General features: G+C 39.7%; 1 protein-coding gene across 1 annotated transcript in view; it reads left to right on the top strand.

The window, feature by feature from the left end:
• Positions 1 to 2,762: 2,762 nt before the first annotated feature.
• Positions 2,763 to 24,156, top strand: part of LOC139756493 (tachykinin-like peptides receptor 86C) — a 277,144-nt gene continuing 255,750 nt past the window's right edge. The window contains exon 1 of the mRNA XM_071675936.1: positions 2,763 to 3,553. Coding sequence (XP_071532037.1) covers positions 3,133 to 3,553 — 421 coding nt within the window. The 5' untranslated portion in view covers positions 2,763 to 3,132. The remainder of the gene's footprint in view (positions 3,554 to 24,156) is intronic.

Below are 24,156 nucleotides of genomic sequence, written 5' to 3'. Positions count from 1 at the left end.
TGTAAGGCGTGTACGTGTAGGAAGAGCGGAAAGTGATTGGTTCTCAGTGAATGTTGGTTTACGGCAGGGGTGCGTGATGTCTCCATGGTTGTTTAATTTGTTTATGGATGGGGTTGTTACGGAGGTGAATGCAAGAGTTTTGGAAAGAGGGGCAGGTATGCATCTGTTGTGGATGAAAGAGCTTGGGAAGTGAGTCAGTTGTTGTTCGCTGATGATACAGCGCTGGTGGCTGATTCGGATGAGAAACTGCAGAAGCTGGTGACTGAGTTTGGTAAAGTGTGTGAAAGAAGAAAGCTGAGAGTAAATGTGAGTAAGAGCAAGGTTATTAGGTACACTAGGGTTGAGGGACAAGTCCATCGTGGGGTAAGTTTGTATAGAGAAATACTGGAGGAAGTGAAGTGTTTTAGATATCTGGGAGTGGATTAGGCAGCGGATGGAACCATTGAAGCGGAAGTGAATCATTGGGTGTGTGAGGGGGCGAAAGTTTTGGGACAGTTGAAAAATGTGTGGAAGGCGAGAACATTATCTTGGAAAACAAAAATGGATATGTTTGAAGGAATAGGGTTTCCAGCAATGTTATATGGTTGCGAGGCGTGGGCTATAGATAGAGTTGTGCGGAGGAGGGTGGATGTGCTGGAAATGAGATGTTTAAGGACAATATGTGGTGTGAGATGGTTTGATCTAGTAAGTAATAATAGGGTAAAAGAGATGTGTGGTAATAAATAGAGTGTGGTTGAGAGAGCAGAATAAAGTGTTTTGAAATTATTTGTTCACATGGAGAAAATGAGTGAGGAAAGGGGAAAAAAGAGGGTATAGGTGTCAAAGGTGGAGGGAACGAGGAGAAGTGGTAGACCAAACTGGAGGTGGAAAGATGGAGTGAAAATGGTTTTGAGTGATCAAGGCCTGAATATGCAGGAGGGTAAAAAGCGTGCAAGGAATAGAATGAATAGGAACGATGTGGTATATCGGGGTCGACGTGGTGTAAATGGATTGAACCAGGGCATGTGAAGTGTCTGGGGTAAACCATGGAAAGTTCTGTGGGGCCTTTATGTGGAAAGGGAGCTGTGGTTTCTGTGCATTATATATGACAGCTAGAGACTGAGTGTGAACGAATGTGGCCTTTGTTGTCTTTTCCTAGCGTTACCTTGCGCCCATGCTGTGGCAGGGAATTGGCATTTCATTTTTGTGGTGGTGGCGACGAGTGTGAATAAAGGGCAGACAGTATGAATCATGTACATGTGTATATATGTATATGTCTGTGTTTGTATATATATGTATACGTTCAGATTTATAGGTATGTATATGTGCGTGTGTCGACGTGTATGTATATAAATGTGTAAGCGGGTGGGTTGGGCCATTCTTTCTTCTGTTTCCTTGCGCTAGCTCGTTAACCCGGGAGACAGCAACAAATTATAATAAATGATAAAATATATGTATGTATATGAGTGGATGTGCCATTCTTCGTCTGTCTCCTGGCGCTACTTCCTTTACGAGGGAAACAGCGATTAAGTATAAAGAAAGAATATATATATATGTATAGGGGACAGAGGAGAAAGAATACTTCCCACGTATTCCCTGCGTTTCGTAGAAGGCGACTAAAAGGGAAGGGAGCGGTGGGCTGGAAATCCTCCCCTCTTGTTTTTTTTGTTTTTTTTCCCCAAAGAAGGAACACAGAAGGGGGACAGATGAGGCTATTCCCTCAAAGGCCCAGTCCTCTGTTCTTAATGCTACCTCGCTAATGCGGGAAATGGCGAATAGTATGAAAGAAAAAAGATATATACATATGTATATATATATATATATATATATATATATATATATATATATATATATATATATATATATATATATATATATATATATATATATATATATATATACATATGTATATATATATATATATATATATATATATATATATATATATATATATATATATATATATATATATATATATATATATATATATATATATATATATATATATATATATATATATATATATATATATATATATATATATATATATATATATATATATATATATATATATATATATATATATATATATATATGTATATATATATATATATATATATATATATATATATATATATATATATATATATATATATATATGTATATATGTATATATTTGTGTGTCTGTGCCTCTATCTGTGTCTGTGTGCTTGTGTGTATGTGGGTGTGTGTTACTGTATTGTCTGACATTGATTAACCGTTATGAATATGATTTTTGATGTTGCTTAACGTTGAACAGAAGTCAGTGTATCTCCTAATAAGTTACAATACCGTGAAAGAAAAAACTTTTAACTACATAATTTTTGTCCCATCATACAACCTGCACCATTGCTATTCACACTATCTTCTGAACTTCAGTAGAAATGAACATTAGGCTAGCAATACAATACAAGGGTCGGAAGATGTGAAGACAAGGTAATCGTTTACGTTGCTGATCTCTGGGTATCTTAGTGTAAAAGATAACTCCAAGGAAGAAACCTGAATATCTTGTAAACAAACGTAGAAAAAGTGTCGCTTCGCAATATCGTAAGGTGTATGTTTTCCTATTTTGTGATCAATAGTTCTGGACGTACTCAGCCCCTTCCACCCCCACAAGCATGATTCGCCACTAACCCTGTGCGCATTAATGTGTAGGGAATGATTTGTGCGCACAGTTAGGAAGGAGGAACGCGCTGGAGGCGGGGGCAGCGGCGAGAGCTGGTATTCAGTTCGAGGGCCGCCTCACCAGTGAGCGGGTGGTGTCATGCTGCCTCTCCCACCAGTGCCGGACCAGCTACTTCAAGCACGGACCCGTGTCGCTCAAAGAAGACGACGTCTGTTTTATCTAAATTGCTTTACAAAAAGATTTGTGATTTAAAGTTGGATTGAATGGCAGAACATAAGATACTGAGGTGAATGTACTCTACAGATTATATGAGAATGAAGGCTTAAAGTCATAAAAAAGATATCATTATACCTATATATGATTTCCACTGTGATTCGTTAAGCATATTAATGCCACCGATTCAGTTCCAAAATCTTCACTTTGCAATATGTATCTTGTAAAAACTTGAGAGTTCTTTTGATCTTTGTTGTAACTATTAAGAAGTGAAGATGGTGGAGGAGGAGCAGAAAGTTCAACTCAGTACGGACAATGCTCTCGATTACGCCAGCGACCCCACCACTAACCCCTGGACCGAGTCTCTCTTTGAGTGTCTACTACAAGTATCCGAAGGGCTTAACGTGACCGTCGACATCATCTACAACCTACAGAATCTCGCTAATAGTTCCCTGAACCAACTCTCCGATAGGGAGTTATATCTGTATTTACTGAACTCATCCGTGTGGGGCGAGGTGAACAGCACCTTCTGGGACACCTCTGGAGGGACTAGACTTACGGCGTGTCTCGTCCCCTCGCCTGTGGACCGACCCTACCTCCTACCATGGTGGCAGCAGTTAACCTGGACACTGGCGTTTGGCTCCATGCTTCTGGTGGCTGTTGGGGGGAATGCCATCGTCATGTGGATCGTTATTGGTAAGTAAACATTACATATATATATATATATATATATATATATATATATATATATATATATATATATATATATATATATATATATATATATATATATATATATATATATATATATATATATATATATGTATATATATATATATATATATATATATATATATATATATATATATATATATATATATATATATATATATATATTTTTTTTTTTTTTTTTTTTTTTTTTTTTTTTTTTTTTTTTTTTTTTATACTTTGTCGCTGTCTCCCGCGTTTGCGAGGTAGCGCGAGGAAACAGACGAAAGAAATGGCCCAACCCCCATACACACGTACATACACACGTCCACACACGCAAATATACATACCTACACAGCTTTCCATGGTTTACCCCAGACGCTTCACATGCCTTGATTCAATCCACTGACAGCACGTCAACCCCTGTATACCACATCGCTCCAATTCACTCTATTCCTTGCCCTCCTTTCACCCTCCTGCATGTTCAGGCCCCGATCACACAAAATCTTTTTCACTCCATCTTTCCACCTCCAATTTGGTCTCCCTCTTCTCCTCGTTCCCTCCACCTCCGACACATATATCCTCTTGGTCAATCTTTCCTCACTCATTCTCTCCATGTGCCCAAACCATTTCAAAACACCCTCTTCTGCTCTCTCAACCACGCTCTTTTTATTTCCACACATCTCTCTTACCCTTACGTTACTTACTCGATCAAACCACCTCACACCACACATTGTCCTCAAACATCTCATTTCCAGCACATCCATCCTCCTGCGCACAACTCTATCCATAGCCCACGCCTCGCAACCATACAACATTGTTGGAACCACTATTCCTTCAAACATACCCATTTTTGCTTTCCGAGATAATGTTCTCGACTTCCACACATTTTTCAAGGCTCCCAAAATTTTCGCCCCCTCCCCCACCCTATGATCCACTTCCGCTTCCATGGTTCCATCCGCTGACAGATCCACTCCCAGATATCTAAAACACTTCACTTCCTCCAGTTTTTCTCCATTCAAACTCACCTCCCAATTGACTTGACCCTCAACCCTACTGTACCTAATAACCTTGCTCTTATTCACATTTACTCTTAACTTTCTTCTTCCACACACTTTACCAAACTCAGTCACCAGCTTCTGCAGTTTCTCACATGAATCAGCCACCAGCGCTGTATCATCAGCGAACAACAACTGACTCACTTCCCAAGCTCTCTCATCCCCAACAGACTTCATACTTGCCCCTCTTTCCAGGACTCTTGCATTTACCTCCCTAACAACCCCATCCATAAACAAATTAAACAACCATGGAGACATCACACACCCCTGCCGCAAACCTACATTCACTGAGAACCAATCACTTTCCTCTCTTCCTACACGTACACATGCCTTACATCCTCGATAAAAACTTTTCACTGCTTCTAACAACTTGCCTCCCACACCATATATTCTTAATACCTTCCACAGAGCATCTCTATCAACTCTATCATATGCCTTCTCCAGATCCATAAATGCTACATACAAATCCATTTGCTTTTCTAAGTATTTCTCACATACATTCTTCAAAGCAAACACCTGATCCACACATCCTCTACCACTTCTGAAACCGCACTGCTCTTCCCCAATCTGATGCTCTGTACATGCCTTCACCCTCTCAATCAATACCCTCCCATATAGTTTACCAGGAATACTCAACAAACTTATACCTCTGTAATTTGAGCACTCACTCTTATCCCCTTTGCCTTTGTACAATGGCACTATGCACGCATTCCGCCAATCCTCAGGCACCTCACCATGAGTCATACATACATTAAATAACCTTACCAACCAGTCAACAATACAGTCACCCCCTTTTTTAATAAATTCCACTGCAATACCATCCAAACCTGCTGCCTTGCCGGCTTTCATCTTCCGCAAAGCTTTTACTACCTCTTCTCTGTTTACCAAATCATTTTCCCTAACCCTCTCACTTTGCACACCACCTCGACCAAAACACCCTATATCTGCCACTCTGTCATCAGACACATTCAACAAACCTTCAAAATACTCATTCCATCTCCTTCTCACATCACCACTACTTGTTATCACCTCCCCATTTACGCCCTTCACTGAAGTTCCCATTTGCTCCCTTGTCTTACGCACCCTATTTACCTCCTTCCAGAACATCTTTTTATTCTCCCTAAAATTTACTGATAGTCTCTCACCCCAACTCTCATTTGCCCTTTTTTCACCTCTTGCACCTTTCTCTTGACCTCCTGTCTCTTTCTTTTATACTTCTCCCACTCAATTGCATTTTTTCCCTGCAAAAATCGTCCAAATGCCTCTCTCTTCTCTTTCACTAATATATATATATATATATATATATATTTCTTTCTTTTCTTTTAAACTAGTCGCCATTTCCCGCGTTAGCGAGGTAGCGTTAAGAACAGAGGACTGGGCCTTTGTGGAATATCCTCACCTGGCCCCCCTCTGTTCCTACTTTTGGAAAATTAAAAAAAGACGAGAGGGGATGATTTCCAGCCTCCCGCTCCCTCCCCTTCTAGTTGCCTTCTACGACACGCAGGGAATACGTGAGAAGTATTCTTAATCCCCTATCCCCAGGGATATGTATATATATATATATATATAAATATATATATATATATATATATATATATATTTTTTTCTTTTTTTTTTTTTTTATACTTTGTCGCTGTCTCCCGCGTTTGCGAGGTAGCGCAAGGAAACAGACGAAAGAAATGGCCCAACCCCCCCCCCCATACACATGTACATACGTCCTCACACGCAAATATACATACCTACACAGCTTTCCATGGTTTACCCCAGACGCTTCACATGCCTTGATTCAATCCACTGACAGCACGTCAACCCCTGTATACCACATCGCTCCAATTCACTCTATTCCTTGCCCTCCTTTCACCCTCCTGCATGTTCAGGCCCCGATCACACAAAATCTTTTTCACTCCATCTTTCCACCTCCAATTTGGTCTCCCTCTTCTCCTCGTTCCCTCCACCTCCGACACATATATCCTCTTGGTCAATCTTTCCTCACTCATTCTCTCCATGTGCCCAAACCATTTCAAAACACCCTCTTCTGCTCTCTCAACCACGCTCTTTTTATTTCCACATATCTCTCTTACCCTTACGTTACTCACTCGATCAAACCACCTCACACCACACGTCCTCAAACATCTCATTTCCAGCACATCCATCCTCCTGCGCACATCTCTATCCATAGCCCACGCCTCGCAACCATACAACATTGTTGGAACCACTATTCCTTCAAACATACCCATTTTTTGCTTTCCGAGATAATGTTCTCGACTTCCACACATTTTTCAAGGCTCCCAAAATTTTCGCCCCCTCCCCCACCCTATGATCCACTTCCGCTTCCATGGTTCCATCCGCTGACAGATCCACTCCCAGATATCTAAAACACTTCACTTCCTCCAGTTTTTCTCCATTCAAACTCACCTCCCAATTGACTTGACCCTCACCCCTACTGTACCTAATAACCTTGCTCTTATTCACATTTACTCTTAACTTTCTTCTTCCACACACTTTACCAAACTCAGTCACCAGCTTCTGCAGTTTCTCACATGAATCAGCCACCAGCGCTGTATCATCAGCGAACAACAACTGACTCACTTCCCAAGCTCTCTCATCCCCAACAGACTGCATACTTGCCCCTCTTTCCAGGACTCTTGCATTTACCTCCCTAACAACCCCATCCATAAACAAATTAAACAACCATGGAGACATCACACACCCCTGCCGCAAACCTACATTCACTGAGAACCAATCACTTTCCTCTCTTCCTACACGTACACATGCCTTACATCCTCGATAAAAACTTTTATATATATATATATATATATATATATATATATATATATATATATATATATATATATATATATATATATATATATATATATATATATATATATATATATATATATATATATATATATATATATATATATATATATATATATATATATATATATATATATATATATATATATATATATATATATATATATATATATATATATATATATATATATATATATATATATATATATATATATACATATATATATATATATATATATATATATATATATATATATATATATATATATATATATATATATATATATATATATATATATATATTATATATTTTTTTTTTTTCTTTTTTTTTTTTGCTTTGTCTCTGTCTCCCGCGTTTGCGAGGTAGCGCAAGGAAACAGAAGAAAGAAATGGCCCAACCCACCCCCATACACATGCATATACATACACGTCCACACACGCAAATATACATACCTACACAGCTTTCCATGGTTTACCCCAGACGCTTCACATGCCCTGATTCAATCCACTGACAGCACGTCAACTTCCGTATATCACATAGATCCAATTCACTCTATTCCTTGCCCTCCTCTTACCCTCCTGCATGTTCAGGCCCCAATCACACAAAATCTTTTTCACTCCATCTTTCCACCTCCAATTTGGTCTCCCACTTCTCCTCGTACCCTCCACCTCCGACACATATATCCTCTTGGTCAATCTTTCCTCACTCATTCTCTCCATGTGCCCAAACCATTTCAAAACACCCTCTTCTACTCTCTCAACCACGCTCTATTTATTTCCACACATCTCTCTTACCCTTACATTACTTACTCGATCAAACCACCTCACACCACACATTGTCCTCAAACATCTCATTTCCAGCACATCCACCCTCCTGCGCACAACTCTATCCATAGCCCACGCCTCGCAACCATACAACATTGCTGGAACCACTATTCCTTCGAACATACCCATTTTTGCTTTCCGAGATAGTGTTCTCGACTTCCACACATTCTTCAAGGCTCCCAGGATTTTCGCCCCCTCCCCCACCCTATGATCCACTTCCGCTTCCATGGTTCCATCCGCTGCCAGATCCACTCCCAGATATCTAAAACACTTTACTTCCACAAGTTTTTCTCCATTCAAACTTACCTCCCAATTGACTTGACCCTCAACCCTACTGTACCTAATAACCTTGCTCTTATTCACATTTACTCTTAACTTTCTTCTTTCACACACTTTACCAAACTCAGTCACCAGCTTCTGCAGTTTCTCACATGAATCAGCCACCAGCGCTGTATCATCAGCGAACAACAACTGACTCACTTCCCAAGCTTCCCAGACCTCATATATATATATATATATATATATATATATATATATATATATATATATATATATATATATATATATATATATATATATATATATATATATATATATATATATATATATATATATATATATATATATATATCAAACTATTCGCCATTTCCCGCGTTAGCGAGGTAGCGTTAAGAACAGAGAACTGGGCCTTTGAGGGAATGTCCTCACCTGGCCCCCTTCTCTCTTTCTTCTTTTGGAAAATTAAAAAAAAATAATGAGAGGGGAGGATTTCCAGCCCCCCGCTCCCTTCCCTTCTAGTCGCCTCCTACGACACGCAGGGAATACGTGGGAGGTATTCATTCTCCCCCATCCCCAGGGATAATATGTATATATATATATATATAAATATATATATATATATATATGTGTGTGTGTGTGTGTGGATGTTTGTGTGTGTGTGTGTTAGTCTGTCTCCTTGTCCGTGTGTCTACCTGTCTGTGTTACGGGACTCCGCCTGCATGAGGATACGCCACAAATGAAAAGTCACCTTTCATGCGGCTGTACCCGGAGTACAATCTTTTTTCAAGAGACTTCCAACTCGGTAGGTGTCCACATTTTACTCCTACATGAAGCAGCATAACCTTGGGCGATACAAGCATCTAGAAAAGTGCTAGGCAATTGCAGGAGTCTTACATATATATATATATATATATATATATATATATATATATATATATATATATATATATATATATATATATATATATATATATATATATATATATATATATATATATATATATATATATATATATATATATATATATATATATATATATATATATATATATATATATATATATATATATATATATATATATATATATATATATATATATATATATATATATATATATATATATATATATATATATATATATATATATATATATATATATATATTTTTTTTTTTTTTTTATACTTTGTCGCTGTCTCCCGCGTTTGCGAGGTAGCGCAAGGAAACAGACGAAAGAAATGGCCCCCCCCCCCATACACATGTATATACATACGTCCACACACGCAAATATACATACCTACACAGCTTTCCATGGTTTACCCCAGACGCTTCACATGCCTTGATTCAATCCACTGACAGAACGTCAGCCCCGGTATACCACATCGCTCCAATTCACTCTGTTCCTTGCCCTCCTTTCACCCTCCTGCATGTTCAGGCCCCGATCACACAAAATCTTTTTCACTCCATCTTTCCACCTCCAATTTGGTCTCCCTCTTCTCCTTGTTCCCTCCACCTCCGACACATATATCCTCTTGGTCAATCTTTCCTCACTCATCCTCTCCATGTGCCCAAACCACTTCAAAACACCCTCTTCTGCTCTCTCAACCACGCTCTTTTTATTTCCACACATCTCTCTTACCCTTACGTTACTCACTCGATCAAACCACCTCACACCACACATTGTCCTCAAACATCTCATTTCCAGCACATCCATCCTCCTGCGCACAACTCTATCCGTAGCCCACGCCTCGCAACCATACAACATTGTTGGAACCACTATTCCTTCAAACATACCCATTTTTCCTTTCCGAGATAATGTTCTCGACTTCCACACATTCTTCAAGGCCCCCAGAATTTTCGCCCCCTCCCCCACCCTATGATCCACTTCCGCTTCCATGGTTCCATCCGCTGACAGATCCACTCCCAGATATCTAAAACACTTCACTTCCTCCAGTTTTTCTCCATTCAAACTCACCTCCCAATTGACTTGACCCTCAACCCTACTGTACCTAATAACCTTGCTCTTATTCACATTTACTCTTAACTTTCTTCTTTCACACACTTTACCAAACTCAGTCACCAGCTTCTGCAGTTTCTCACATGAATCAGCCACCAGCGCTCTATCATCAGCGAACAACAACTGACTCACTTCCCAAGCTCTCTCATCCCCAACAGACTTCATACTTGCCCCTCTTTCCAAAACTCTTGCATTCACCTCCCTAACAACCCCATCCATAAACAAATTAAACAACCATGGAGACATCACACACCCCTGCCGCAAACCTACATTCACTGAGAACCAATCACTTTCCTCTCTTCCTACACGTACACATGCCTTACATCCTCGATAAAAACTTTTCACTGCTTGTAACAACTTGCCTCCCACACCATATATATATATACATACATACATATATATATATATATATATATATATATATATATATATATATATATATATATATATATATATATATATATTTATATATATATATATATATATATATATATATATCATCCCTGGGGATAGGGTAGAAAGAATACTTCCCACGTATTCCCTGCGTGTCGTAGAAGGCGACTAAAAGGGGAGGGAGCGGGTGGCTGGAAATCCTCCCCTCTCGTTTTTTTTTTCAATTTTCCAAAAGAAGGAACAGAGAAGGGGGCCAGGTGAGGATATTCCGTCAAAGGCCCAGTCCTCTGTTCTTAATGCTACCTCGCTATCGCGGGAAATGGCGAATAGTACGAAAGATATGTATATATATATATATATATATATATACTTTGGGAGCGGGGGGCTGGAAATCCTCCCCTCTCGGTTTTTTTTAATTTTCCAAAAGAAGGAACAGAGAATTGGGCCAGGTGAGGGTATTCCCTCAAAGGCCCAGTCCTCTGTTCTTAACGCTACCTCGCTAATGCGGGAGATGGCGAATAGTTTGAAAGAAAAAAGAAAATATATATATATATTCCTAAGAGTCCACGAGGAAAATGAACACGATAATCTCCCAAGTGCACTTTCATGTAACAATCACATCATCAGGGGAGACACAAGAGAGAAATATAAGTTAGCTGATATACAAGGAAGAGACGTAGCTAGGACGCCATTTGGTAAACATGCGATTTTCCAAGACTGACAACGAGCGTATCAACGAGCTTTGTCTGTCTTGGACAATCGCATGTTTACCAAATGGGGTCCTAGCTACGTCTCTTCGCTAAATATCAACTGACTGTTATATCTATCTCTTGTGTCTACCCTGATGATGTGATTATTGCACGAAAGTACACTTGGGAACTTACCGTGTTTCATTGTCCCTTGAACTCTTAGGAATATAGTTGATCACGCGCAAAATTGTGATCCTTTCCAATATATATATATATATATATATATATATATATATATATATATATATATATATATATATATATATATATATATATATATATATAGATATAGATATAGATATATATATATATATATATATATATATATATATATATATATATATATATATATATATATATATATATATATATATATATATATATATATATATATATATATATATATATATATATATATATATATATATATATATATATATATATTGAATGTGTCTGATGACAGAGTGGCAGATATAGGGTGTTTTGGTCGAGGTGGTGTGCAAAGTCAGAGGGTTAGGGAAAATGATTTGGTAAACAGAGAAGAGGTAGTAAAAGCTTTGCGGAAGATGAAAGCCGGCAAGGCAGCAGGTTTGGATGGTATTGCAGTGGAATTTATTAAGAAAGGGGGTGACTGTATTGTTGACTGGTTGGTAAGGTTATTTAATGTATGTATGACTCATGGTGAGGTGCCTGAGGATTGGCGGAATGCGTGCATAGTGCCATTGTACAAAGGCAAAGGGGATAAGAGTGAGTGCTCAAATTATAGAGGTATAAGTTTGTTGAGTATTCCTGGTAAATTATATGGGAGGGTATTGATTGAGAGGGTGAAGGCATGTACAGAGCATCAGATTGGGGAAGAGCAGTGCGGTTTCAGAAGTGGTAGAGGATGTGTGGATCAGGTGTTTGCTTTGAAGAATGTATGTGAGAAATACTTAGAAAAGCAAATGGATTTGTATGTAGCATTTATGGATCTGGAGAAGGCATATGATAGAGTTGATAGAGATGCTCTGTGGAAGGTATTAAGAATATATGGTGTGGGAGGCAAGTTGTTAGAAGCAGTGAAAAGTTTTTATCGAGGATGTAAGGCATGTGTACGTGTAGGAAGAGAGGAAAGTGATTGGTTCTCAGTGAATGTAGGTTTGCGGCAGGGGTGTGTGATGTCTCCATGGTTGTTTAATTTGTTTATGGATGGGGTTGTAAGGGAGGTAAATGCAAGAGTCCTGGAAAGAGGGGCAAGTATGAAGTCTGTTGGGGATGAGAGAGCTTGGGAAGTGAGTCAGTTGTTGTTCGCTGATGATACAGCGCTGGTGGCTGATTCATGTGAGAAACTGCAGAAGCTGGTGACTGAGTTTGGTAAAGTGTGTGGAAGAAGAAAGTTGAGAGTAAATGTGAATAAGAGCAAGGTTATTAGGTACAGTAGGGGTGAGGGTCAAGTCAATTGGGAGGTGAGTTTGAATGGAGAAAAACTGGAGGAAGTGAAGTGTTTTAGATATCTGGGAGTGGATCTGTCAGCGGATGGAACCATGGAAGCGGAAGTGGATCATAGGGTGGGGGAGGGGGCGAAAATTTTGGGAGCCTTGAAAAATGTGTGGAAGTCGAGAACACTATCTCGGAAAGCAAAAATGGGTATGTTTGAGGGAATAGTGGTTCCAACAATGTTGTATGGTTGCGAGGCGTGGGCTATGGATAGAGATGTGCGCAGGAGGATGGATGTGCTGGAAATGAGATGTTTGAGGACAATGTGTGGTGTGAGGTGGTTTGATCGAGTAAGTAACGTAAGGGTAAGAGAGATGTGTGGAAATAAAAAGAGCGTGGTTGAGAGAGCAGAAGAGGGTGTTTTGAAATGGTTTGGGCACATGGAGAGAATGAGTGAGGAGAGATTGACCAAGAGGATATATGTGTCGGAGGTGGAGGGAACGAGGAGAAGAGGGAGACCAAATTGGAGGTGGAAAGATGGAGTGAAAAAGATTTTGTGTGATCGGGGCCTGAACATGCAGGAGGGTGAAAGGAGGGCAAGAAATAGAGTGAATTGGAGTCATGTGGTATACAGGGGTTGACGTGCTGTCAGTGGATTGAAGCAAGGCATGTGAAGCGTCTGGGGTAAACCATGGAAAGCTGTGTAGGTATGTATATTTGCGTGTGTGGACGTGTGTATGTACATGTGTATGGGGGGGGGTTGGGCCATTTCTTTCGTCTGTTTCCTTGCGCTACCTCGCAAACGCGGGAGACAGCGACAAAGTATAAAAAAAAAAAAAAAAAAAAATATATATATATATATATATATATATATATATATAGATGTAGATATACGCCCATATACGTACATATACATACATATACATAGACATATATACACATATATACACATGTTCATGTTCATCTATGCTTGCCTTCATCCATTCCTGTCGCTACCTAGTCCCACGAGAAACAGCATGGCTAACCCCTGCTTCAGCGAGGTAGCGCAAGGAAAACAGACATAAAATTCCACATTCGTACACAATCAGTCTCTATCTGTCATGTATGACGCACCGAAACCACAGATCCCTATCCACATCCAGGCCCCACTAACCTTTCCATGGCTTACCTCAGACGTTTCAAATTCCCTGGCTCTGTCCACTGACAGCACGTCGACCCTTGATAGCACATCGTTCCAGTTCACTGTATTCCCAGCACGCCTATCACTTTCCTCTATGTTCCGGCCCCGATCGATAGAAATCTTTTTCACTCCATCCTTCCACCTCCAATTTGGTCTCCCGCTTTTCCTTCTTCCCTCCACCTCTGACACATATATCCTCTTTTTCGATCTTCCCTCACTCATTCTCTCCTTATGTCGAAATCATTTCAACACACTTCTGCTCACTCAACCACACTCTATATATTCCACACATTTTTCTTACCCTTTCATTACTTACTCGATCAGACCACCTCACACCACATATTGTCCTAAGACATTTAATTTGCAACAAATCCTCATGCCTCCGCACCAAATATACCATATCTATGGCCCATGCCTCGCAACCATGTAAAATTGTTGGAACTACTATTCCTTCAAACATACCTATTTTTGCTTTCCGAAAGAAAGAACAGAGAAGGGGCCAAGTAAGGATTTTCCCACCAAGGCTCATCATCTTATTATTCTAGTTGCTTACCTCCTACACCATATGTTCTTAACACCTTCCACTAAGCATCTCTATCAACCCTCTCATGCCTTCTTTAGATCCATAAATGCCACATACAGATCCATTTGGTTTTCTAAGTACTTCTCACACACACTTCAATGCAAACAACTGATCTACACATCTGCTACCTCTGAGACCACCCTACTCTTCCCCAATCTGACGCACTGTACATACCTTCAGCCTCTCAGTCAGCACCCTCCCGTACAGCTTACCAATTATCCTCAACAACCTTACACCGATGAAGTTTTAACACCATCTTTATCCCATTTGCTTTTATACAATGACACTATACAAGCATTCCGCCAGTCTTCAGGCAGTTCATCATGATCCATGCATACAGTGGATATCCTTTCCAGCTTATCAACAACAGAGTCACCCACTTTCTTAACAAATTCAACTGGAATCCCATATCTCTCCTGCCCCCTTGCCGCATTCCGTCTTCTGCAAGGCTTTCACTACCTCTCCCCTCTTCACTAAACCACTCTCCATGACTCTCTCACTTCGGATACCACCGAGACCAAAGCATCCTACATCTGCCACTCTATCATCAAGCACATTCAACAAACCTTCAAAATACTCACTCCATCTCCTCCTTACTTCATCATTACCTGCTATCACTTTCCCTTTTGTCCTCTTCACCGATGTCCCCATTTGTTCTCTTGTCTTTCGCACACTATTTACCTCATTCCAAAACATCACTTTATTCTCCCTAAAGTGTAATGATGATGTCTCACTCTAACTCTCGTTTGCCCTCTTTTTGAATACCTGCACCGACTTTTGACCTGCCGCTTTCTCTTACACAACTCTCAATCATTTCAACTCCTTCCCTGTAAGCAATGACCTAACGCTTCTTTCATGTCCTTTACTTGCAACTTTACTTCATCATCCCACTACTCGCTACCTTTCTAATCTGCCTACCTCCCACTTTTCGCATGACACATTCATCTCTTGCAATTGCCGTCACTGCCTCCCTAAATACCTACCATTCCTCATCTGTTATTCTCATTTCATTTGCTCTCACCTTTTGCCAATCTGCACTCAATCTCTCCTGGTATTTCTTTACAAGAGTCTCCATTCCAAGCTCACTTACTCTCACCACTCTCTTCTCCCTGCCAATGCATTCTAAGTTTTCGAAAGCCTCTAGAAATCTTCAACCTCGTATCCACAAGACAGTGATCAGAAACTCCACCAGCTGCCCCTCTCAACACACATTCAAAAGTGTCTCTTTTACACGACTATCAATCAATACGTAATCTCATATTGACCGTTGTTGAGTATTTGTTGGGTTGTATTAGTTTAAATGTGTTTTGTCAGAATTACATTTGTTGGGTTGGGGAAGATATGTGTGAGGTGGTTGCTGAAGTGAGAGGCAAGGCAAAGTTTTTCATTACTACATGGGTTTTGGTGATCAGTTATAGAGAGATTTAGGTTGGGGGTGGTTTAGTGCTTTTGCGCAGAAGTGGATGCCGAGCATGTTGAAGTGGGACTGTATTGGAAGAATTTTTGTATCGTTTGTGACGGTGTTCAATGTTTGTGGTTGCTAATCAACTGTTATAATTACACCATTTTGTGGAGTGTCGAATTTTTATATATCCCTTTCTTTTGTAAGCATGGAAGGCCAAGGAAGGCCAGGTAGTTTAGGCATACTTTTAGGTGGAACGGATGAATTGCTTGTGGAGAATGTTGAAAGATTCTTTTTCTTGTCCAAATCTGGTGCCACCTCTGAGGGCATGTAGATTTTATGTTGCTTTTGTATTGCTGTTGTTGGTGTGGGGACTGAACGTTATGTGTTTGTCGTATGTGATACCATGAATAGTTGGAGCTTTTCTCAGTGAGAGAGACTGTCCATTCAAGGTGACCGAAGGGTGTGAGCTGGATTTCTGTATGTATCGGGTTAAGCGAGTGACTGAAGGCAGACATTCTGTTCTGGGTGGGCCACTGTTTCAGATGGGAAATGTTTGATTTTCTTAATACAGAAGCGTCAAGGTGTTGTGATGTGATTGTAAGGTCGTCTGCGTAGAAATGAACTTTCATGTTGGGGTTTATCTAGGTAATGGGAGGTCGTGTGGGAAGAGACTGAAGAGGGTTGGAGAAAAAAAAACATCTCCTTGGGAACTCTATCTTTGAGTTTATCTTAAAGGTGAATCCATTTTAAGAGACTCTTTCATGGCGGCCTGCTGTGAAACTGACAAGCCACTTTTTGTCATTCTTGTGTGAGGATGGAGGATGAGACGAGGGACAGTGTTAAGTGCTTAGTTGATGTCCATTGTCATTTGTATTGTGCGGGAGCGGAGTTGTGGTTGGTAAAATCCACGGAGAGCATTTTTTGTGAGCTTAGTGTGCAGTGCGGTGGTAGAGTGCTTGGGTATGAGTGGGATGTTTTGTTTCATTCTTTTTGGGCCATTTTTCAAATAATTTGGATACTGAGGATGGAAGTGATATAGGGCCGTTGAAGAAGGAGGAGCTGGGTGGTTTTGGAGAGTTTTAGGATTGGTATTACGTTATCAAGTGTCCAGATGTTAAGGATGATTTCCTTAGCCAGGAGTAGTTGAACATATCTTTCAACTCTTTAATTACAAATAGGCTTTTCAAGGAAATAAGGAATCATAAAGATCACGCGTAGATTTAGAATATCTATCGTCTTTTTGCAAGCGGGTATATGGTACTGATTTCAACCACCCTAACTGATAATTACCATCCATGTGTTTACAACCCTTTTGAAGAAAAAGCACTGCGTCATTCGAGGTAAAACCTTTGCCAACAAGTTTTTATCCTTACGAGTGAAATGAGACGAGTCTATCCTTAAGTAGCTCGTTAACTCGAGATTATCGGAGCCTTTTGTGATTTTGATTAACTTTATCACATCACTTTTTAATTCTCTTTTGTCTAAGCTAAATAAACATGTGTCGTTTTCTCGGTTCTAATATGATGTTTTCCTCTGTCTGGATCATTTTTGTAGCTCACCCCCATACGTTATCCATTCTGTCTGTCTTTTATCAAGTAAAGTGGTCAAATCTGAACAATATTAGAACTGGGAATGCACCAGTGAGATGTGAAGAGTGAGGATCATTTCCCGAGAATTAAACTGGAAATCCCTGAAAGAATTTTGTTCGCCTTTTTACGGTTTCTGTGCACTGCTTACTTGGGTTTAGGTCGGCAGAGATTATTGCACCCAAGTCTTATTTTTTCTCATTTACTTTTTGTATCTCAACAGAATTCATACTGTAGGTTGTCTTCTCATATATACCACCGATATATAGGACTTCTTGGCACTCATCGCTATCAACATTCATTCGTTACCTATGAACCAAGTCCATTTATCTATGTAAGTTTGGATACACAGGTTTTCAAAGTTTGCTGTAGATTGATTTATCAACTTTAATATCATCTGGGAATTTTGATATCTTAGAATTCAGCTTCATTACCACTATCACTAATATGTAGAGAATAGAACCGGTCCTGGTCCCGAGACTTATGCATCCTTGTAGAACAATATTTGATACATCTCACCATTATGAGGTTTGACCATCATATCCATTCTTTATCTACGGCCAGTCAACCAGTTCCTTAACCATCAAGTACAACCCCATCAGTATCAGGTGATTTAACTTGTCAGTAACCTTAGATGATGAAAAAAAAATAATAGAATGCTTTTTGAAAATCTAAGTTGATGATATCACCTGCTTTACTTCCATCATACAAACTAATTATGTCATAAGCCAAAGCATGCAGGTTCGACAGACATGGGAGCGATCTCGTCAAAAATGATGCTGAGAATCGTTTATTAAGTGCTGGCCCTTCTGACTCACAATTCTATCCCCAAAGATGGTTTCCATAAGGTTACCAAAGACAAAAATTACGATAATTTGAAAATTTCCAAGAAGTGATTTAGGTTCATATATTTCTTGAATATCGGTGTTATGCTGGTAAATTTCTAATCCTTCAGAACTTACCCTTTAGCAATAGAATTACTGAAAAATACTTTTAAGTGTTTAGATATCTTATTTTCCGCCTCCTAGGATAAGACTTATCTGAGCCTGCTTCATCCACGTATGTTTTAGGTCAATATATTGCAAAATGTTTTCTCTTCATTTGTAAATATGAATGCAATAAGATCATTTAACATCTTTGCCATGCCTTTGTTGTCTAGTACAAAGTCACCATTTCTGGTAATCAATGAAGCGATCGATCAGTTAATTCCTCTTACTTCTATCATTTCAGAGTTTATTATGCTATTTTCAACAATATAAGCTTCATGCTGACGTTTACTTGACCTGTGTCTTAGTTTCTCGAGGCAAACTTACATAATTTACTGTCATGATGTTTGTTGGTCTCCTTGATCTTCTTATGTGCTGCTTTCTTAGCGCTCTACCACACTCTCCTCGTTTCGGAAAAAGATTATCTACTTAGCACTGGCACAAATGTTCTCTCAACTACTTTGAAATTCTACGGAAGCTTTTCCAAGCTACGTCCAAATGATTTGAATTAACGATATCATTCGATATTTACCTGTCACGAGCATTGCGAAGATCATTGAAAATTGTAGGTGTAAAATACTGTGGTATTAATCGTAACCTTTCATGTCGACCAGCGTTACATGTGATGTTGAGAGTTACGCTTCATGCCCTTACTTTAACATCACTCAATAGATCTTCATTTGGAGTTGGAATCAAATTTGTTATGTTGTTATGGTGTCCCAGTTACTGGTACTAAGGCACTGTCAAGCAAATGTAGGTTGAGACTACGCCTCTGGTATGCTAGAATTGAATAAGGTTCATTATACATCTCTTCTTTATAATCATAAAGTTTTTCGTCTACCTCTCACTGTCATTCTCCTATTATCCTTATCTTTAATTTCTACAAAATCGAGTCGATTTTATTAAGAGTTTGAACATTTTTCGGCACAGGATTGAGCTGAACTTCAACAATGAACAAGACATCATCACTCACTTTATTTCAACAATGACTGTCAAATAAAGTGTACTTAGAAATTGTATATTGGGAAAGAAAATTCTTTTCATTATCTATCCAAGACGCAGAAATACCAACCTCTAACTCTGAAATATCGTTACACAAAGTCCGCGTATGAATATGAAATATTTTGAAACTTGAATGAGATCGTCATTGTGCAGAACATGTCAATTGGGAGCATGTTTACTTGAACTTGGTCCGAGACTTCGATTTGACTTGTCCTTCTTTCTTCCCTACTTCCACCTGGGTATTGACCTGCCTTATTCTGTCTTTTCCACTACCTGCTTCTTTTCCAACCTGTGCCGGCAGACCTATCCTGCTGTGGTCCATTAATGCCTTGTTCCCTGCCTCTATTTGTGAAGTGACCTTTGCTACATGAGAAGTAACTGCTTATTGCCCCACTCTTCCATGTTCCACTCCTTCCATGTTCCTTATGAACACCTAATCCTTGATTTCTAAATGACTTATCCTGCTATGTCATCTATCAGCTTTAACACCTCTCTCGGTTTTCCAGCATCTGTTTCTATCGAAAGATTTTATACACCATACTCCTGACCTGATCCCATACCATTATCATGTAGATGTTTTAAATCACGGCTTCATCCCTCCCTACTGACTCTGCCAAAGCCAGCATACCTGCCCTAAACGAATAGACCCCATTCATATATAACATTCTCCCCGTGAAACGCATCCAGTTCTCAATCAATGGCACTTATTGCTCTGAACAGTACTTGATCAGACCTCATTTTACATCCACTTTCCTAGATAACAATTCGCTTCCAATTCCTCAACGAGGGAGAATACCACATTATACTGAGATCCCGTCCTTGCCTCTAGTCTTATCTATAGCTAACTTTTACTTACATATCAGCTCTTCGACGCTGAGTATTTCCTATATCGTTGCTTCCTGCAATTAGGCAAACAATAGGTATGTCCTTATGACCAGACAGAATGTCACCCACATACTGTCTACGGCGTGTCATACCTCTAGCAAAATGCCCTATCCATGTACCACCTAACCTGACTCTCACTAACAGTCAAGATTTTCCTCACCTTTTCGTCCAGCCCTTCTGAGTTGGACTTACTCTTCATGCAACTTTCGTCATGCAATATACTGCATTCGTCTCCAGTGCAGGAAAAAGGCTTCTGCACTTCTCTCCTGACTCTGTCCCTTGGAGTTGCATTTTGCCCCCCTTGTTGACTATGACATACATTTATCTTTCATTCTTCTTGTTGGATCATAGCTGATCATAGTTACGCCTAAGCGGAGGATGTTCCTCGGGTATCTCGCTTTTGCTGCCAATCCAAAGAAAGGCATAGCCTCTCCAAAACAAGGGAACCCCCGAACTCAGAAGTCATGATCTCTGATTTACTGTCAAAGTTACCGCAGACACGTCCTCACACGACCAAGGTCAGCACTAACTCACACCCACTTTCTAGTTGCCCTGCGCCTCAACACAGCCGGGATGCACAGACCCTTCCGTAGTTTCCCCTGGCTATTTCATATGCCCTAGTTTAGTCAATTGACAGCATATCGCCCTTTGTATACCAAATCGCCCCAGATCCATCCATCCAATGCGCGCCTTACACCCTCCTGCATGTGCAGACACCAGACACTTACTCGTTTCACCTCTTCGGTATCTTCGTTTTCCTTGTACCCTCTACCACTGACATATATACTTTGTCAATAATCCTCTCCTCATTTATCCTCCATAAAAACGGCAGAGAAAATAGTTAGTGAAAACTATGGTAGAAAACTTAGAATTTAGGATGGTAACTAAGGAGACGAAGTTAAAGGTTAAGGCTAACTTTACCTTCCATCCTACAAGGAAGACTCATCGGCTGATAGGAGAAGTTCAAGTTACGGAGTTTCCGACTCCAAATGGTATTAGTTTACTGGAGGCTGAAGTGCAAGATGATCATGTTATCAATCTGGTTAGGGATTCCTTGGTTAGAGATCAGAACCATAAGTTCTGCCTTTGGGGAGAAAGAAGAAATTTTAACCTACCATGTACTAAACTGGAAGATATTTTGGGGAAGTTTGATGATAATTCCACTTGAAAATACGACTTCTGCTGTCCAGGTAAGCACAAACAACATAACCGGTGGGAGATATTCTAGTGATGTAAACGGCTCTCACCTGTAAGTTTAAAGAGGACCAGACATTCCCGTCCAGATATGAGGATAAAAATATTTGCCCATATTTGAAGTAAATACCTACACTCTCAGCAACATGCGGGGGTAAATGATGTATGTGAGACTCTGTAAGAAGGAGATGCGTTTTGTATAGATTTATGGGATCATTCTAGCCGATAAAGAAGCCTCTTTATCTAAGGATGAACTCCACTTGAGTAGAATAGGGAAACCTTACCTTAAGTGTTAGACTAGAATTTTAACCACTTTTTTGGGGGATAGACATACTGCAATTAGAACACTAGGACACCAAAATAGGGATTCAAAATAAGAGAGAACATGACCAGATAGGTAAAGTCACATACCAGGTTTAGGTAAGGAACACTGTAGAACATGGAAGGTTGTGGTCACTTCACAGTTAGAGCCAAGGGTTGGGGCGGGGGGAAATTGAGGTATATGGTAGGATGGGTCCGCTGTTACTGGCTGGGATCGAGGCAGGTTGGAAAAAAACCAAAATTGGGGTAGCTTGATGTCGCTTTCCAAGTAGTAGAGGTCACGTCGCAGATAGGTGCAGATAACAAGGTCGTCAGAGGATATGACAGGTTTGGTCAGTCGTTGTTGTTTGAGATTAAAATTCCCTACAACTCAGGGGGTTTGGGCAGCCCCCACGAGAGCCACGCTCCCTCTGATTGGTCAGTCAGCGCAGGTTGGGAATGAGGCAAGTAGGAGAAAATACAGAATGGGCAGCTTCAGGTTATAATCAGGGAACTATGCAGGTTGGGACCAGATCAGGTCAACTCAAATGGAAGTCATAAACCTAGAGTAGGTAAACAGGGTTCCTCTTCCCACTACTGCACACACACACACACACACACACACACACACACACACACACACACTAACAAGTTACAAACACACACACACACACACACACACACACACACACACACACACACACACACACACACCAATGATATTCTTTTAAACTTTGCTTAGAAAATTGATCTCCAAGGTGCTCAGAGACTGTAAAGGAAAATTAGCTCTGAGCTGATATTATATGCTACCACACAAAAACTGAACATTACTGGTTTCAGAAACTTGATTAAACCCTGAGAATAAACTTTACCCCCAAAATCAGCAATACCAGGATGCAAACTGTTCACAAAAGATTGTTTACACAGGGTAGAAGGTGGTGCTTAATTCAAAACGAAAACAGCCGAGGTGCAGTTAAAGATCTGAGGGCAAGATAACGCTGAAACATATGGTTTTCTTTATACTAACATCGCCGATAAAGATAAAAGTAAACGGCTTTTTAGCGTCATAGACAGACCTCGTAAGCAAAGGGCAGAGCATGACAAAATACTATGCGATGATGTAAAGCAAATTTTTAACAAGAAGGAAATTATCATAGTAACCGATCTGAGCAATCCATGTGTAAAGTGGTATACGTTAACAGGTGATCAAGAGGGAAATAGAATAATCAACTTGACTGAAGACGTTTCCATTGACCAGTTTATCATTAAACCTGCTAGAGGCCAACACATCCTTGAGCTGGGCCTCACCAGCGACACAGACTTCATCAGCTCCCGTGGGATAGCGAAACTCTGGCAAATAAGGACCATAACTTTATTTAACGAGAGATTTGAAAAACTAATGACAACAAACTCTCGGTTCCAGATCACAAGAAGGTAAACCTTGAGAAAATGAGACATGAAATTACCAATATCAATGAAATAAACTTGATATTCATTGAGTAGAAGACTTGTGGGGAATTTCTCAAACAAATTATTTCTTACTGAGAATAAACACGTTCCAATAACTCTGAAGAGATCCAGTGTAAATTCAAAACCGGCCTGGATGAATAGAAAGTGAGGCCAATTGGTCAAAGAATGAAAAAGATACGTAAGATTTATTTTGATTATCAATAATGAAAATCGTCAGGAATTGGTGAATATTCAAATGAAAAATAAGAAGGTTGTAGTAAGACAAAGTAAACGACAGAATCAAAACAAAATTTCCATGAATCTTGAAAACATCCCCAAGAAGTTCCGAAACACACACACACACACACACACACACACACACACACACACACACACACACACACACACACACACACACACACACACACACACATATACACAAATGCCAAGTGGTCTTTAAAGACCC

This window comes from Panulirus ornatus, chromosome 22, assembly GCF_036320965.1.
Source record: "Panulirus ornatus isolate Po-2019 chromosome 22, ASM3632096v1, whole genome shotgun sequence".
NCBI classification, from domain to species: Eukaryota; Metazoa; Arthropoda; class Malacostraca; order Decapoda; family Palinuridae; genus Panulirus; species Panulirus ornatus.
This window is presented reverse-complemented; position numbering and strand designations above follow the sequence as displayed.